General features: G+C 37.2%; 1 protein-coding gene across 3 annotated transcripts in view; it reads left to right on the forward strand.

The window, feature by feature from the left end:
• The window catches only part of LOC111865298 (cyclic AMP-dependent transcription factor ATF-6 alpha), a 60,898-nt gene extending 48,273 nt beyond the window's left edge, over nucleotides 1-12,625 (forward strand). For all 3 annotated transcript variants that reach the window (XM_023853195.2, XM_023853196.2, XM_023853198.2), the window contains 5 exons: nucleotides 800-945; nucleotides 1,653-1,877; nucleotides 4,900-5,061; nucleotides 6,335-6,552; nucleotides 8,636-12,625. In XM_023853195.2, the coding sequence (XP_023708963.1) occupies nucleotides 800-945; nucleotides 1,653-1,877; nucleotides 4,900-5,061; nucleotides 6,335-6,552; nucleotides 8,636-9,045 (1,161 nt within the window). In that variant the 3' untranslated portion in view covers nucleotides 9,046-12,625. The remainder of the gene's footprint in view (nucleotides 1-799; nucleotides 946-1,652; nucleotides 1,878-4,899; nucleotides 5,062-6,334; nucleotides 6,553-8,635) is intronic.
• The last annotated feature ends 5,044 nt before the right edge of the window (nucleotides 12,626-17,669 follow it).

Consider the following 17,669-nt stretch of genomic DNA (forward strand, 5'->3'; position numbering starts at 1 on the left):
GCTACATATCGAACCCATCTCATCCTCCTAATTATGCTTGGCAAAGAGTACAAGTTATGAAGCTCATCATTATGCAGTTTTCTCCAACCTCCTGTTACTTCATCTCTCTTTAGTCCAAATATTCTCCTCAAACACTCTTAGTCCGTGTTCCCCCTTAATGGCAGAAACCAGTTTCACACCCATACAGAACCATGGGCAAAATTATAATTTTGTATATTCTAATTTTCATGTTTTTAGGCAACAGATAGAAAGACAGAATGTTCTGGACTGAATGGTAGCAAGCATTACCCAAATTCAGTCTCCTCTTAATTTCCTCCTGAATCAGGTTTTGATATTTTATTATCATTGTTCCCAAATATCTGAACACTGTGACATTTTCAAAACGTCTGTTAGCTGTCTTTGTGTCATGATTTTGCCCTGCATTCTGGTGATGAGACAGCAACATATACTTAGTTTTCTCAGCATTTACTTGTAGACAACCTCCTTGCTAGTGTCAGTTAAAGTTTCTGTATTTTGCTCTATGGTATCTATATTATCTTCCAACAGATTATATTTTATTCACCATACCTTTCACACATAATTTTTAAGGTGTAAAAATTCTAAAATTACACAAGTAAATAATGATAATGTAGAGTCCCGAAGCTGTGTATGGTAAGTGATTTTTGAATATGTGCAGTTTTTGTCAGGGTTTATGGAGCTGGGTAAGTGTTAAAATACAATATTTTTGCATCCATATGAACAGAGCTCTATGTTGAAATGACAGAGATCTACCAGCTTCCTGTTCCTTTCTCTGTTTTAGGAAAATATTGCATTGAAAGAAAGACTGACACTATACGAAGAAAACTCAACATGGAAAAGACCAGGAGTTTTGAGTAGTAACATCAGGAAAACCACAGCTATGTTAGCTGTGCTGTTTGTGGTCTCAGTCAATCTTGGCTCCTTTGGGTAAGATAGGCATTATAGCTTAGCAGTACCATCCATGCATAACAGTCTAAAGCTTGCAATTCTGTTGTTATTCTTTCCTTATATAGAAGCCATTGTTTTTAGTAGTTGTGCATAGGACCACCAGTTGGCAGTAAAAATATGTTTGTTCTTCAGTCTCAGCCATAGCAGAGACATTACTGATAGCATACATATTCACTGGAATTGTAATTTAATGTAGTGTAACGTAAATTTAAGGGTTATCTGTGGAAACTAGCTAGAGACCACTAGATCATCAAAGCACAACTTTTATTATTGAATATAGTGATCTAGTGGTTAGCACCCCTTATTCATGATTCATTTTAAGGAGGTCCTTGGTTCAGATATCAGCTTAGAGACCTGCAATCATGACGTTCTTCGTGGTTTTCTTCAGTTGCTCCATGCAAATGCCTGCTATGGCTATTTATTTTCTCGATCTTTCCTGTTTATCATTCGTGGTTATCTTACCCTTTTATGCTACACAAAATGTTGTTTAAAGATTGTTGTCAAATCAGACTTTTATTATATTTAATACTGAAGGCACATGCTATAGTGCAAGTGACCAGATAACCTCGATGTTACGTCTTTAATTAGATTTTGAGTAGAACAAACCGTATGCTGTCAGTAGGAACATTAGCGTACCACATTACTTTGTTACCTGTTATAACTAATGTTTGCTTTTATTCTTTCAGTGGTCTTTTCCACAGAGGGCCTGATCCATTTGTAGAACTCCAGGGTTCTCCTGCATCACAGAAATTACCTAGTGCAAGACATGGACGGTCACTGCTGTGGACAGATATGGACAGGAAGAATTTACCAGCCATAGAAGATCCATTTAGTGATATAGACTCAATTTCAAATTCATCAAATATACATCCAACATGCCCAATGTTTATCAATCAGACTGAATCCATAAGGTAACATGAAGTTCTTTACATGCCTAAATGAATCAAGTCCCTTCAGCTGTCTTTCTGGAACATTTCATAGTGTCTGAGCTGTCCAGTTATTTGATATTAACAGAGTCTGAAATCCACACTGTCACCACCAGTGACCAACATTGAACCTTGTCCTGAGCCATTTTGGTCTATTTCCTATCCTCACAGCATAATTCTCTTAAGATTTTTTTTTTGTGCTGTCTCCTAAAGTATCTGATCTGTGTTCTGTATAACAAATAAATACAAGGGCTTTTTTTAAAGTAACATGCAGTGATCTGTTAACAAAATAAACAATGAAAAAATATTATATACAACAAATACATACGAGTACATACTTAAACTGCTCAGCATAGTCGCTTGAGGTACTTGTCATATTGGGGAATAAGTTTTTGTTTGCCTGTGTCAAAAAAGTATGCCGCCTGTGAGCTCAGCCACGATTTGACACCTTCCACCAAGTCCTCATTGAAACAATGTGATTTTGACCAATTTTTCAAGTAGGCAAACAGGTGAGAGTGAGATCAGGGCTGTAATGAGGAGGGTGGTCAAATCCCCCCCCCCAGCAGTTGAAATGCTCCAGCAGTGCTGGAGTGCGAGCATCTGACTTGTATGTAGATGCGCATTATCATGGAGGAGCATTACACCGGATATCAGCATTCCACACCTTTTGTTCTGAATGGCCATATGCAGGGTTTTTTAGGTGGGCGCCCTTTCCCTAACCCAGAAAACAGTTGCCATCAGCTTTCTGGTAGACAATGTCTGTTTAAACATTTTAGGCTTCTTTGGTGAATGTGTGCACATCTACTGCTGTGTCTGTTCTTTGGTTTCAACGTTCACAAATGAAACTCAGGTTTCATCACCCATTATTTGTGTGATGTTATTGAGAAATTCATCGCTCTAAAGAAAGTCAAAGTCGAAGCTATTTTCTGCATTTTTGTGCACCTGTAAGCATATTTGGAACCCATCTTGTGCAAAACTTTTGATAGTGTAGCCTAACTGTGATAATTTTATAGAGAAGAGTGCATGGAATTTCTGGAAATTCACACAAAAGTTCTGAAATTATTAATCACCTTCTTTCACACATATTTGCTCAACAGTTTGAATAAGATGATCACTCATTACAGATGACTGACCACCTCAGTCTTCATCACTACCATTTGCCTGCCCATCTTTGAACATGCTACACAGTTCCTTCACTCTTACATTTTTCCCATAAACCACGCATAATTCACAATGGATTTCCACAGTACTCATGTTTTAGCATGAAGAAAGCAGATAGCAGTGCTAAGTTTGCAACTGGTTGGATTATCAGTCACAAGACACATCATAACTCACTTTGCAGATGTAACGCTACCTTGCATGCATGAGCTCTCCCCTGCTCTTACATAGGTAAAGGTAAAGCTGTCCCTGTGCTTAACTAATTAAGCATTAGACTATGGAGGCATATGGGAAAATGGATGTATAGATCCACATTTTCTTGACCTCAGCACTAGTTGGGGGTGAGTGATCAGCTTCACGCCCCGGCCGCTTTACCCCCGGGGAAATAGCCCCAGGTACTCATCGGGTAGGAGGTTGGGTGGACCCCACAGCCGGTCTGGACAACGTGGATAAGAGAAAATTCTTGATCCTACAGGGACTCGAACTCCCACCCCTTGATCATCCAGCCCGTAGCCAGTCGCTATACGACTACACTATCCCAGCTTCTTCTGCTCCCAGATTATATGCCTAAAATAAATGGAGATTTAGCCCTCATACATAGAATGAGAGAAACATTCTTGTAAACATAAATGACAAATGTAGGTTGATCAGTTTATATTTGCTAGATAAAGTAATACTGAGAGTAAGTATTGCAGTAATTCATGTCCAGTGTCTGCTAATGTTAAACTTTTGGGGGAGTAGGAGACATTTGAAATAACATTGTAACTTGGTAGAACTGCTGGACTTTGTTCCACATGTACCTTACAGCTTTTTGAAGGTTAGGTATCTTTTCTTTTGTGTGTGTGCATACACATGCTTGCACATACTTTGTGCACATTCAACTTCCAAAGGGGAAGTACAATACGAGTAAATCGAAGGTCGCAGTGCAAGGCCGGTTTTGATGTGTCACCCCTCATAATCATACTCATTGTACACACTAAGATGTGTAAAGTAAGTAAGTAAAGCTATTCCTGTAACAGGCTGTGGAGGCCCATAAGGTTGTGAGATGTTGAGGCTCCCACATTATCTAGACAGTCGGCTCAAAGATGGCGGCAAGTTTGTCAGCCTTACGCGCCAGCCGCGCTTTACTCCCCAGGAAAATTATTTAATTAATTCCTGGTACTCATTTCTGTTAAGAGGCTGAGTCAACCCCAGGGCCGTAGTGCGGCTGGAAGGATTAGGTCAAGTGATAAAAATCCAATGACCTCATCAGGACTTGAACCTGCGACCTTCCGGCTTGTAGCATAGTGCCTCAACCAACTACGCTCAGATTTGTAATAAAGATAATTACAAGGATAAACTAAGACATTACAGATTTTGCAGAACCATATCACAAAGACATCGTTGAAAGTAAATTATGTTTTCAGGAAAGCATCTTGGTTGTGAAATCATGCAGCAGGTTACTAGCTGTGTGCCTTTAAAAAATTAAAAATAAATTGATTGATACATGCTCACTTGAATGTTTCATAATTTTAGTACTATTTTAACACTAATCCCGAGACATCATACATCAAGACGGCACTAAATTTGTTGAATACCTGAGAAAAATGTAGCTATGGAAATCCAGACGTCTGCATGAAATTGAACTCACTCACTCACGTGCAACCTGAGAATAAATCTGAACAATTTGTAACTTTATGTAATTTTGATATTAACATCATGATTCTGGATAAGAAAACTGTGCTATCATAATAGTATAGCTTCTCATTCATGTTGTTTGAAATTTTACCATGTGCCATGCCATAATATCACTGAAGTATTTGTTTTCAGTTCCCCCTAATTATGAATATATCTGTTTTTTCATATACAGATTAGATAGTGAATTACGCCGCTGGATTGGAGTGGATCTTGAGTCAGAGAAATTGACAAAGCAGCCAGAACCAGAACTTAAGTCTCTGGGTGAATTATTATTGCCTTTGCCAACCACAGAACTACCATCCCGCAAGTTCAAACCAAAGAGAAAAATACGAATGTAAGTTTGAGTGACAAGAAATATGCAGTAGCATTTTCAGTATTGTACATAAAAGGCATATGGATTTAATGAAGTCTTTGCAAGACTGAGATAATGGATATATATATATATATATGTATATATAAAGGAAACAAAATGAGAAAGTTTACACCTCAAATAGGGTATTTTCAATGTAGTAGGTTGTATGTATCATAATTAAGCTTGAAAACTTTAATTTTTGGCAATATGCAATGGTACAGCTCACTCAAAATTGGAGTGTTTGTATTTTCAAAGTGTATTCTTTGCAATTTATATGCCTCATTTTTGTTGTTCTTGTTCTTAATTGTGATGCAGTTTATTTATTTATTTAATTTTGTTTATGTAAATCAGATTTACAACAGTATACAAGTGTTTGTCTGGTAAGAGTGTTGAATTAAGTCAATATGTGAGATTTGTTGTCTTCTGGGTTATTACATTGTAATCTATGTAGTTGTCAGTGTTTTGGAGGAATATGATGCCTGCATTGTCAGTGTTGAAGTGTACCTCATTTAGATTTTGTTCTGAATTGTGACAGTGGGCAACAGGTGCCTCTGAAACATTGGTAACCATGTATCAGACTACATAGTGTTGTAACCCAGTAGGTCAGACCATCCTCAAATATTTACCATATTAACCTGAATATGAGGTGATGTTTCTTTTTTCAAATACTGCAGCCTAGAAAAGAGTGGTTGCCTTATTTTTGGGCCCTTAAGAGTATACAGTAAACCCTCATGACAAACTAATAAAGGAACAGGTGTCTGTTATCGGTGATGTCTGCTATAACCGACCGAAGGGGTATTCATGGAAGTACACCATAGGCTGCATGGCCAGTTCATGCAATAAACATAAAAAAAAGTGATTACATAAAGGATTTTACGTTGGGGTTCTTTATTATATTTAATATTTTTGTTCATTATATCCAAAATCCTTTATATCTGGGTTCATTATGAAGGTTTACCGCATATGAAAACGAAGATTATAAGGAGTGAGGAGTTATAATTGTTAATTTTAATATTTGTGCAAGTACAAAGAATTATATTTAATGTGTTAAATGTTGAATTTATTATTTTTTATAGGATAGTTTTTACTTCCGTTTGCTTACGGCCCTCAGAACTGCATGATGTATTCAGTTTTGCCACCCCCCACCCCCAAAAAAGCTCTATGATTTTTTCATTGGAAAAATAGGGGTCACTTTATATTCAGGTATTTGTGTTTTTCTGCATAGTTGAGATTTTTTCCTCTCATAAATCCACAGTTCACGTAAACAGCCAGCTGTCAGCAATGAAGTGGAAGTGTACGGCTTAAGACCTCAGCAGTATAATTATGCTGCCTTCTTTGAGGCAATACATAGAAGGGATGATACATTTTATGTGGTATCCTTTTCTGGAGATCATCTCCTTGTGCCAGCTCTTGCACATAACAAGACAGTACGACCGAAGATGTCATTGGTTCTACCTGCATTACCCATCAACGGTAAGAAAGTATGACAATTTGAATTATTTTTTAAGCTTTTCTAAGAAAATCGTTCCCATTAGGAGTATGAATTTAAATTCAAGGTAAGAGCACATACTCTTATCTTCATTTTTAAAATCAGTTAATAAATGATTTAAATTGATTGAATGCTAAATATTTGTTAACTGTGCTATAAAGTTGCCAGTGCCCCCTGCATTATGTCCAAAAATGTTTTGTAACTCCTGCACACTTTCCACTGGGCAAGAAAAGTTCAAAACATTTTCTAGTGAAGTGAATGAAATGTAGGCTAAGCTGCAATACTTAAGTGATTAGGAGGATTTATATAGGTTCCTTTTTTCTTTGACACTGCATTCAATGAGAAGTTGCATAGTATAGCTAGATTGGCATATAAAAAATCATAGGAAATTGCATCTCTAGGTTATCGTGTGGCTCATTCATTGTTATATAACCTCTAAGCTGAAACAGTATCATTGAATAATTTAAGACTCAATCAGCAAAAAAAGTTGTATTCTTAAGTGTCAACCATGCTTCAAAATTATCAGCACAGTAGTCACTCATTTTCAGTATGAAAGTATATTCCTCTTATTCCTGAATGTACGAGTTCTTTTCCCTTGATAAAAGTTCACAAGGCAGAAGAATAATTAGTGTTGTCCTTCCATGATAATCTCTATGAATTCTTTTACTGACAAGTTTCATGCCCTTTCCTTCCACACATACAGGGTGTGGCAGCATAATTTGCTGATTTGAATTTGGCGCCAGGAAGCGAGGTTTGGCCATTAGAGGGTGCGGATGGTCTCATTCGAACAGGTGGGTCGGGAAGTTTGTTCTTCCTTCCACTTTAGTACCGAGAATGCGTTGGACGAAGGAACAGCGCATGTTTGCCGTAGAGGCTTACTTTTCTAATGGTCGCTCGATCGTCGCCACGCAGCGAGCATTCCGTGCGCACTTCAATATTTCCGCCCGAGCTCGTGTTCCTGGTCAGCATTCGATTGTTACATGGGCAAACACATTCAGGAGAACTGGCAGTGTGGAAAAAAGAAGATCAGTGGAACGGCCTGTCAGATCACCCCAAAATATTGAGGCGGTAAGGCAGTCTTTTTTGGGATCTCCTTGGCGCTCGGCACGCAAGCATTCAGCTGCCCTTTGAATGTCTGATCATTCTGTGAGGCGAATTCTTCATGATGACCTCCACTTTCATCCTTAAAGTTGGCTGTGGTGCAAGAACTTACTGAATGTGATTTTGCTGCTTGGCAACATGCATGTGAAGCGTTCCTTGAAACTTTGCCTGATGATGCGCTTGTGTTCTTTAGTGACGAGGCTCATTTCCATCTTTCTGGATGCGTGAACAAGCAAAACGTGCGCTACTGGACTGATAACAATCCCCGAGAACTTCATGAGAGGCCCCTTCACTGTGAACATGTAACTGTTTGGTGTGCACTGTCGAGAGTAGGGATTATTGGTCCCTACTTTTTTGAAGAGAATGAGGTTGCAGTTACAGTGAATTCTGTTCACTATGTGAAAATGATCAAAGAATGTTTTTTTGCCAGTCTTGACAAAATGGATGTTGGGGATGTGTGGTTTCAGCAGGATGGAAACACAGCACACACAGCACAAACTGCAATGTGTGTTTTGCGGGAACACTTCCCTGGGCTCCTGATTTCTTTGAGGGGTGATCTTCAGTGGCCGGCGCACTCACCCAATGTAGCCGCTTGTGACTATTTCTTAAGGGGGTATCTGAAATCCCTCATATACACTGATCGTCCAAAACCCTTGCTCAACTGAAGGAGAATATTCGCCAAGCCATAGCCAACATACCCATCGCTAGGCTGGAAAGAGTCGACCGACACTTAAGAATTCAGGCAAATCAGTGTATTGCCAATGGGGGGCGCCACTTGTTGGATACAATTTTTAAAACAGAGTAAACGTAAATTTCCAATGTTGTAGAATATGGAGAAAAAATAATTACGATAACTATAACATCTTTTGTTTTATTGACCCTTCAAATCAGCAAATTATGCTGCCGCACTCTGTACATATGTACTTATATATTATACCAGTTTTATGAATTGTTATGTTATTGCAGAGTCAATGACAGCACCCCCAAACCACATTACAATGATGCAAATAGACTGTGACGTAACAAACACACAGTTGCTTCATGTCAAGAAAGGAGATATCCCAGCTCATTTGAGGCAGAATGACACAGGACACTACTCCAATACCACAGCTTCAAATAAGCCAGACTCTAAAGATCAAACCGATGATCATTTTACAAATGAGAGTCATCGTCCATCCATGTCCAGCTCCCAGACTTATCGGCCATATTTTGTGAAGCCAAATCACAAGAAATTTATAAACAATGGTGAGTTTCCCAATGAATCCAAACTTGGTGTTGAATTTGATAACCCTAATTCATATAATATCACCAGTCAGAGGAGAGGAGACCTCAGTAATGTACTATATGCTAAAGAGTACACAAAAAGAGGACCCTAGATTTGCAATTATTTATAGAATGTTATATTTCTTAAATATGTGGTGTATTGTACAAAATTTTCATACTATAACATCCCAGATTGAATTATCCAGTATAGAAGTAATAATTTAACCGGCATTCTCAACTATAGTAATATTATGTTAATTTATGATAGCAGGCTGTCAGTCTTACTTGTGTGGTTTATAGACATTGTATCATTAAATGTGAAATTTGTATTTCTGCTAGCACTGTTCATAATTATATATAATAATTAAATTTGTAAAAGAATAACAATGATGCAGTGAATTATTTTGATTACCGAATAGACAGAAGTCTCCCAAATTAAAAGGGAAGAAACAGCCTATAACAAAATATGGGCAATTTTTACAATAACTCTTTCTCACATCACACTAGGCTTTGTCAGTAGATGGAAAAGAATTTAAAGACCTCTGTAATTTTGTAGTGTGTTCTAATTTTAACTCATTATAATTTTCTGTGAGATTGAAACTTCAGTCTTAGAACTGATAATTTATTCTGAACTATTCTTTTAATATTTGGAAGCAATGAGATGAGATAAAATAGGCATACAATCCACAGGAACTCCTGGTGTTGTTTCAAACAATAATTTTACATTCCTGCTGAACACAGGTTGCATAAGGACCGAAGGAAAATGCCTCTTTTTCATGCCTTAATTAGTACACTTTTTGTCCAGTTAAAGATTTAATCTTATTACTGCTCATAATGTGTTCTGAAACAGTTATTTGTTATCAGTTCTTCTTTAGTCTTTTGTGTACTAAATAATGAAAAATATGATAAAATACTATAAATAGTATACACTGCTGGACATCATTAGCATGGATAATGGATAGTCTCCTCTCCACTTTTATTCATGTAAAATGTAATATTAATTGAAAATAGTGCTATATTCGGACATTACTGATAAAAATGCCTCTGTTCTGATTTGAGTCAAATAATCTGATTAAAATGGTTGGTACTGAGCAAGTTGCCTTGAGCAGTAACAGATGTTAACTTGTGTTCAGGAAGTACTAGATTCAAAACTAGGCCAGTACTTGAACTATCCTGACTTAGATTTTTCTTGATTTTCTGAAGCACCTATAGGCAGAATGCCAGGATGTGCCTCACCTTAGATCATGGTCATTTTCTTTGACATACTTTGCAACTCATGTTCCCCGGTCCTTGTACAATTAAAGACTACTTATGATAAATATCAAACACTATTCCTGCATAGCAACAACCATAACAAAGTGTCACCATTACTAACTTTAATGGTAACAGCAAATTAATCTTGTAAAAGGATTATTAGACCTGGTATAAAATCTCAGCTCAGAGATAAGCTGTGCTGAGTGAGGTTTTCCTTTCAGGAACTGGGATAGTACCTTAAAATAGTTGCATCTCCCCTGTGTTCCACATCATTTCGAAGTCCTCATTGTTTTTTGAAAATAACATTTGGAATTGCAATTAATCAGATGTATTTTCAGTTTGTTTACATTGCAGTTTAAGTTAGTATCATCCTATAAATATAAATACAGTTCTGAAGTGACTATGGTTAATACTTCTCAAAGCATAAATTAAAAGAAATTCTCTGAACATATTACATAAATGTTTATGTTAATATAAGTTTAAGAAAGTATTTATATGATTTGATTGTAGTTAGTATTAAGTGCTTCAAACATACTGAGACCAAATTCATTTATTATTATTATTATTATTATTATTATTATTATTATTATTATTATTAATTATTGGGGGGGGGAACATGAAGAAATGAAGTAAATACATGTCCAGTAGATATGCCTGGTGGTTTCTGATGTTTCAGTAGTTTTGGACCAGTAGAATAAATGTTGTAAGGTACCATATAACTGGAAACAGTACATCTTTTGGTGTAAGAAATTATTGAAGAAAGTGCTTGTATCTTGAAATAACGTACTTCAGATGATCATGTCAGACTCCCACTGTTTCATACAGCTGGAAAAATTCCTATTGCAGTGCAGTATCACTTCCAAAATGTCAATTTCTTTATGGATTTGTCGTAAGACTGTGGGTTTTATACTATTCTTAAATATACCCAGAGAAGGATCCAGGTCAGGCTGTCAGGCAGCCAAGACAGGTCTGCAAAGCATGTAAAAACATCCTTCCATAAATTTTTTCATTTTAGTTATGCCTTTATAAATAGTGTGGACTGTGGCCCAATCTTGCCAGAACCATTAAGCTCCATGTTGAGTTATCCTGTTTATTCTAGGCATCAAAAGTATGAAACATATTTAAGTAGTGCTCTTCTTTGACTGTGATAGCTTGCCCATTGTCGTTTTGAAAGGTGTATGGCCCAGTTAACCCAAAACACAAGAAGTACACCACAGTAACTTTTCCAGTATGCATATGTCATTGACAGAGTTTGTAGCAGTTTTCTGTGGACCTCATCACTCACTAAATGCAGATTGTCTTCCAACAGAATTGTGCAGCAGTGTAGACATTATTTGTTGTGGCTGGTCATCAGTTTAATAACTTGAATCTTATAGGGATGGCAGTGTAAATCTCTGTGAAAAATTTATCAAATTCTTTGATCAGATAGGCAACACATGGAAGCCTGTTTGTCTGTTTAATGTCTTTCACTGTGCATGCTATGTGCCAGTATTCATGCAGTGTTTTCTGCTGTGTGAGCAGAAGAAGGCCTGCCTGTGGTTTTGTTCTGCGCAGAATCTTCTTTGTGACTCTTTTAACCCCCAGAATGAATATAGTTATGAGAGGGAGCATCTTGGTAGTGAAAATTGAGGGAAAACTATCACTGCATTGTGGTAAGAGGCTTATTTGAATAAACAGTTCCACCACAGAGAGGTATGCTTACGCATAGGCCAGCACTCCATACTGAACTAAGTTGCAGTTTCACCACTGCACTTTGGTAAAGTAACGCACTCACAACACACCAGTGGAAGTAGTAATACAAGACCATCACATATATCTGGGGGACCCTTTGTAGCTGTAATTAATAGTTGTATGTTATGGTACTGTAATACTGTATTTCATTTTTAAATATAGATTGTACAAAGTATATTGGCCTTTGTAATGCTAGAGCCAGTACAGTATATACATAAATATGTAATGTGGAAATTTGATACTCGAAAACTTTGCAGGAATACATACATTGCAGCATCCTCTTGTCAAAGATACATCTTTGACTGATCGATTACATTTTTAGAGTTACGGTATCTCTATTCATTAAGATAATTAGATCAGGACTTTGTGGAAAAGTATGATTCCAGCAAGAATAGTGGGATTTTTATCTTTCACATACCAGGGAATCCTTGTGTGGGATCAAGGACAAAAACATTGTAAAGCTAACTGCTTACCTCCTCATAATTCATAAGCTCTCCATGCCTCCATTATCTCTTCGTAGCTCAGTGTTAAGGCATAGAGCACAGATGGAAACCATTTTTGTTTAAATTATAACATGCAGTTATTGTTCCTCTTTGTGGAGTAAACAGATGGTACAGGCTATAACATATTATAGCTCTTCATTGTATGTATAAGCTGTTTTTATTGGGGGACTATAATTTAAATATAATGCCTTTGAAGGCAAAAAAATGAAAACAGGGTAGTGTAGATTTCCAGAATCATGTATTTTTTTAAGCCAGTGGTTTGAACCAGGTTCAGTTTAATTGCACTGCTTTTATTATGCCCAGTAAAATTGATAAAATATCACTCAACACCTTCCTCTGAAGGTCATATTTATTACTGATATACTGCATTAGGGAAACTAACATCTGTTGCTCTTTGTGGAGTAATGGAGTTACAGTATCATCTGCTGTGAAGTTAAAAATGAAACTGTCACATATCTGTTTTCAACCTATGAATTTAAACAGTGCAGGAAGAATCACGTCGGGGTCACCAATGTGGGATGTCGTATGAATGAATAGACAACCACTAGTTGAACTGTCTTATAGGATTTATTGCAGCTGCACAGTATACACAGACGGATAACAACAATAGTGAACTGCTTGAACACTGAACTAGTATTGTAGAACGGTAGTACTAGACTGTCACTGTAACTCAGTGTATCTTCTTATGTAGCCTGGAGTCGGACATATAGAAAACTGTTACGTAATAGGTACTGCTGTTGCCGGTTACCGTGTTTACAAGTTCCCTAGCAACCGCTGTTTACTCGCTTTTGCCTAGCAACCGTTGTTTACTCGTTGTTAAGCAATGACGCTTGCGTTGTCACACTTGCTTGAATGTGGGCAGTTCCCACACATATTGTTGTGGTAATGGATTTGGGTGATTAGTATTTGTGTAAATAATTTTCACAGAAATTTACTAAACTGTCATGTCAGATTTTGTTGTCTCACATAAGTTTCATGTTAACTTGCATTTTATTATATCTCTTACTTTACTCTTAGATGAATTTCCAAAAATGTTTAAATATTTGTACAGTTCAAATCGCATTGTAAACTTGGATTTCATGTAAATCACAGATGTAAACTTCTTTTATCTGTTACTGAGTAGAGATGGTAGTGCTTCTGTTCATAAATATATTTTAAGATGCCATTGTCAGTAATATTAAATGCTAGGCCAAATTAGCGGCATATAGTGCTATGTACCTCTTATATGTTCATGGAAAATCATATCTGCCTGTCCACCTGCAGTTTAATCTCCAAAACTCCCATGGTTCATAATCATATTTTGTATTGAGAGTTTATACTGACATTTGGTGGGTTAACTTTATTTCATCTTTATCAGTTCAGTATTACCACTATTTTACATGAAGCTCAAATAAAAATGCAAAAGTAAGTAAAGGTATCCTTGTAACAGGCCGTGGAGGCCCATAGGGTTGTGAGATGTTGAGGTTCCCACATTTTCTAGACAGTCGGCTCATAGATGGCAGTAAGTTTGTCAGCCTTACATGCTGGCCGCCCTTTACCCCCAAGAATATTCCAGGTACTCATTTCTGTTAGAGGCTGAGTCGACCCCAGAGCCTTAGTGCAGCTGGAAGGATTAGGTAAATTGAAAAAAATCCAGTGACCTCATCAGGTTTCAATCCCGTGACCTGGTTTGTAGCATAGTGCCTCAGCCAACTATGCTACCGCTTGCCCCCTAAATATAAACATGTATAATTTTCTTATAAATGCCCCAGAATACAAAATGAGTGGCATGTAACATAAAATAGACATCTTGGTAAAATCTACATTTATGTGAAACTTCTTTACATTTTGTAATTTAATTTCATGCCATTTCAGTGTAACCTGTAATAGTTTCTAGTGCTTCTTCAATTTGCATCAGTAAAGATATATATATATATATATCCATTAATTACAAAGATTGATTTATGTAGAACCGTGAAGAATGCATTTGAACTGAGGAAAAGCCGCCACACTTTTTTTCACTAATTATCCAATGTCATTGTACCTTCTGAGTTAATAAAGCAAAGTGTTCAGTTTCTCAAAAGTACAAACATTAGTGCTGGTCAAATTATGGTGGTATGGAGGATGAAATAACATTGTATGTAATTATTTCTTTGTTAGTTTCTCAGTAGAAACATTTGTATCTGCATAGAGTTAAGTAACATGCCGGAAGTTATTCACTGTTAGTGACTAGTTCCTGACAAGGACAACGCAGAAACGTGTGTTTGAAAGTGAGGTATTTTTTCCAGTAAATGTTGTTTCAAACAACAGGTATAGCGTGAGAAGTTAAAACATAAAAAATAATTAGCTTTCAGCTAGTTAGTGATGTTTCAAAGGCTGTATGTTTATAACAATGCATTTATTGTGTAAGATAATACTGTAGATAGGTTTGTGTGTTGGTGTCCGTTTGTTGTGTGAAGCACAAATAAAGTTTCAGTTACAGATATGGCTGTGGGTTTGCCTGTTCCTCTAATGTTATTTTTTAATTGAAACTACAAAAAATGTGGATTAAAAATAGTATATTAGTGATGTTGAACTTCAATGATTTTAAGAGAGAATTCCCATTATAGGATAATTTTAAAGTTCAGATTAGTATCAGATTGTGTATGATATAGTAAATTTTAAATAATTTGAATAATTCAATAAAATTGTATTTACTTTTATTTGTTCTTTTTCTTTTTATGAATACATACAATACTGAGACTATGAAAGTTAAGAATATGGATTCAACAGAAATCTATGTTTCAGGTACCTTTAATCATTAAATTGTGGATTTCCAAATGCAAGCATCTGAATGACCAGATTTCCTTCAAGCACCTGCCACCCCACCCCCTATATTTGTGGGGGGGAGGGAATAGATCAAATGTTAATACCAAAAATTAAAATTATTTTGAAAATATATCCTGTCTTGAATACTCTAAGGCATTCAGTAAAAGTAGCCATTTGTAACTTTAAAAGTAAGTTCATATGCAAATTTTCTGACTGTTCTCCCTGTTGGAAAAAAATCCTGATAGCCCCCTTACAACTATGATAATTAACCACAGAGTCCCATAAAGGGCAAGGGATTTCTTTGCAAGCTGAGCCACTATTTTCTCAAAGTCTCCGCTCCATGGAGTTTGTTACTTATCAGACCACCTGCATTAATTAACAAACAATAAAAAATTAGTGGTATATGTTAAGTATGAGTTCTTTTACATAAATATAAACCATTTAAGGTTTCTTTGGGGACTGGTTGATATTGTAATGTGTTTCGTTACTGAAGACGCCGTTCAGATTGTTAATTGGTTTATTTAACAACGTACAAGTATCGGCTACAATTAATTATAACACAGTTGCGGGGTTTCATGCTTTATAACCCTATTCACAATAATCTCTTCACTCTATCTTCAGTATGCTACACGTATTAATTACGATACGCGAGCTATGTAAGTGTCCCTGTATCACACACTCACTGTCTTTGGCAGCTGCTATATTTCACAACGCCACTCCTTAACACACACTAACTTGTTCACGGCTAAGAACTGTCTTCGGCCGCTGATACACTTTTAACTAACTGCGACAACTGAACTCGGCGACAGCCACATTTCAACTCCACTCGTAGGCAGTGTGGTTCACTCATATAGTCGCAGCGCCCGCCTGTTACGTAATCAGTGCCGCTGTTGCCTCATGCCGTGTTACGTCACTGCGCATTGCGTGCCTCGTCACAGTAGGAAGCGGTGCCACATAGCCCAGAGGGGGTACGTCACTGCTGGGGGGCGTTGTCCTCCATTGTGCAACATGTCACAATATAAATGCTTCACTAAGGAAAATTGGAATTGGAATTGTTGAAAGTGAATGTTAAACAAGGGAAACCCTTAAACCTAGGAATATTAAATAGCAGTTTCACTGTACTGTATAAATGAATACGCTGTATCTTGATAAGATGCGGTTTTTATTACTGTATCAATATGCCATTCTCTTCATGTACAGGTCAGATTATGGCTACAAATTCTTGCTGATGACAATCTTAACTTCAGAACTACACCTGAGCCATATTACTAATGCATATGTCAGGGACAAAAATTGCTTCACCTGTGTAAAAGTGGTAGATAATGGCTATGTTAAATGTTTGCAACAAATTATGGGAAGTATATGACACTTATTATGCTTCAGATATTGCAGTCTAGCCATTCTGTAAATAGTTTCCAAGGTTACAGATTCCCACTACAGTGCTGTGCCATCTCCACCTGTGTGACATTTTCCTTCAGGTCTGACCACTCACCTCCAGCTAGTGCCGAGGTCAAGAAAATGTGCATCTGTACATCCACTCCATCTTCATGGCATAGTGCTTAATTAGTTAAGCACAGGGACAACTTTACCTTTTATTTCAATCTTAGCCATTCAGTATATAACTTCCACTGCTACATATTCCCATTAAGTTAACTGTATCACCTATAAATATTAGTGTTGTACTATCTCCACGTTTATAATTGTGATGGTATGAATACATTTTCATACAGAATTGTCAGGAATGTTGACCTATGTCCATACAGATCACAAACTTAGCTCCAAGGGCTCATCAGTTGTTGCCATCAAGCCATGAGCTAATGTTGATTCTGCATGGCTGACATTATTTTGAAGATTTATTATCAGAAAATGTTAAGACTGCATTAAGTGATGTAATGTTGCTCCAACCCCTTGAACCGTGCAACGGTTCTTCTCCGTTAAGTTCCTTGGAGTGGCCTTTCTGGACACCAGGATGCGAGCTGGTCCTTTCTGCCCTGCTGACGTCAGAATCATGTGTCCCCCCCCTCCTCCTTAGTGTGATTGCGAGCCTTCGTGGTAAGTCAAGATAAGCGATCATTCTCTTCTTCCCTTACATCTTCGTCTGGTAACATCACTACGACTAAATTTGGTTTTGGAACAATTAAGTTGATGATACTGAAATTTGGTTTCGGCACATAGCGCGGATCAAAGGGGGAGAAGCAGCCCTCACGAGCTAGTCGGGGCTGGCTGGTTTGTGAGGTAAATGTTTGAGTTTCTTTGGCCAAACTGCAAGTAAGTGACTTACTGGATTTGTGCACGCCATAAGGCATATTGGCTTGGTTGTATACTCCGTGTGGCGTGGTTTAGTTGATCTGCTGCACCGCAAGGCACGGTGGAATTTTGGTTTGGGTTAGAGGTTGTAATAACCAGTAATTGCCCTTCAGGCGTGGTTCACCTGTTTACTCAGGTTATCAATGTACTTCCTT

The sequence above is a fragment of the Cryptotermes secundus genome, unplaced genomic scaffold, assembly GCF_002891405.2.
Source record: "Cryptotermes secundus unplaced genomic scaffold, Csec_1.0 scaffold3139, whole genome shotgun sequence".
Classification (NCBI taxonomy): Eukaryota; Metazoa; Arthropoda; class Insecta; order Blattodea; family Kalotermitidae; genus Cryptotermes; species Cryptotermes secundus.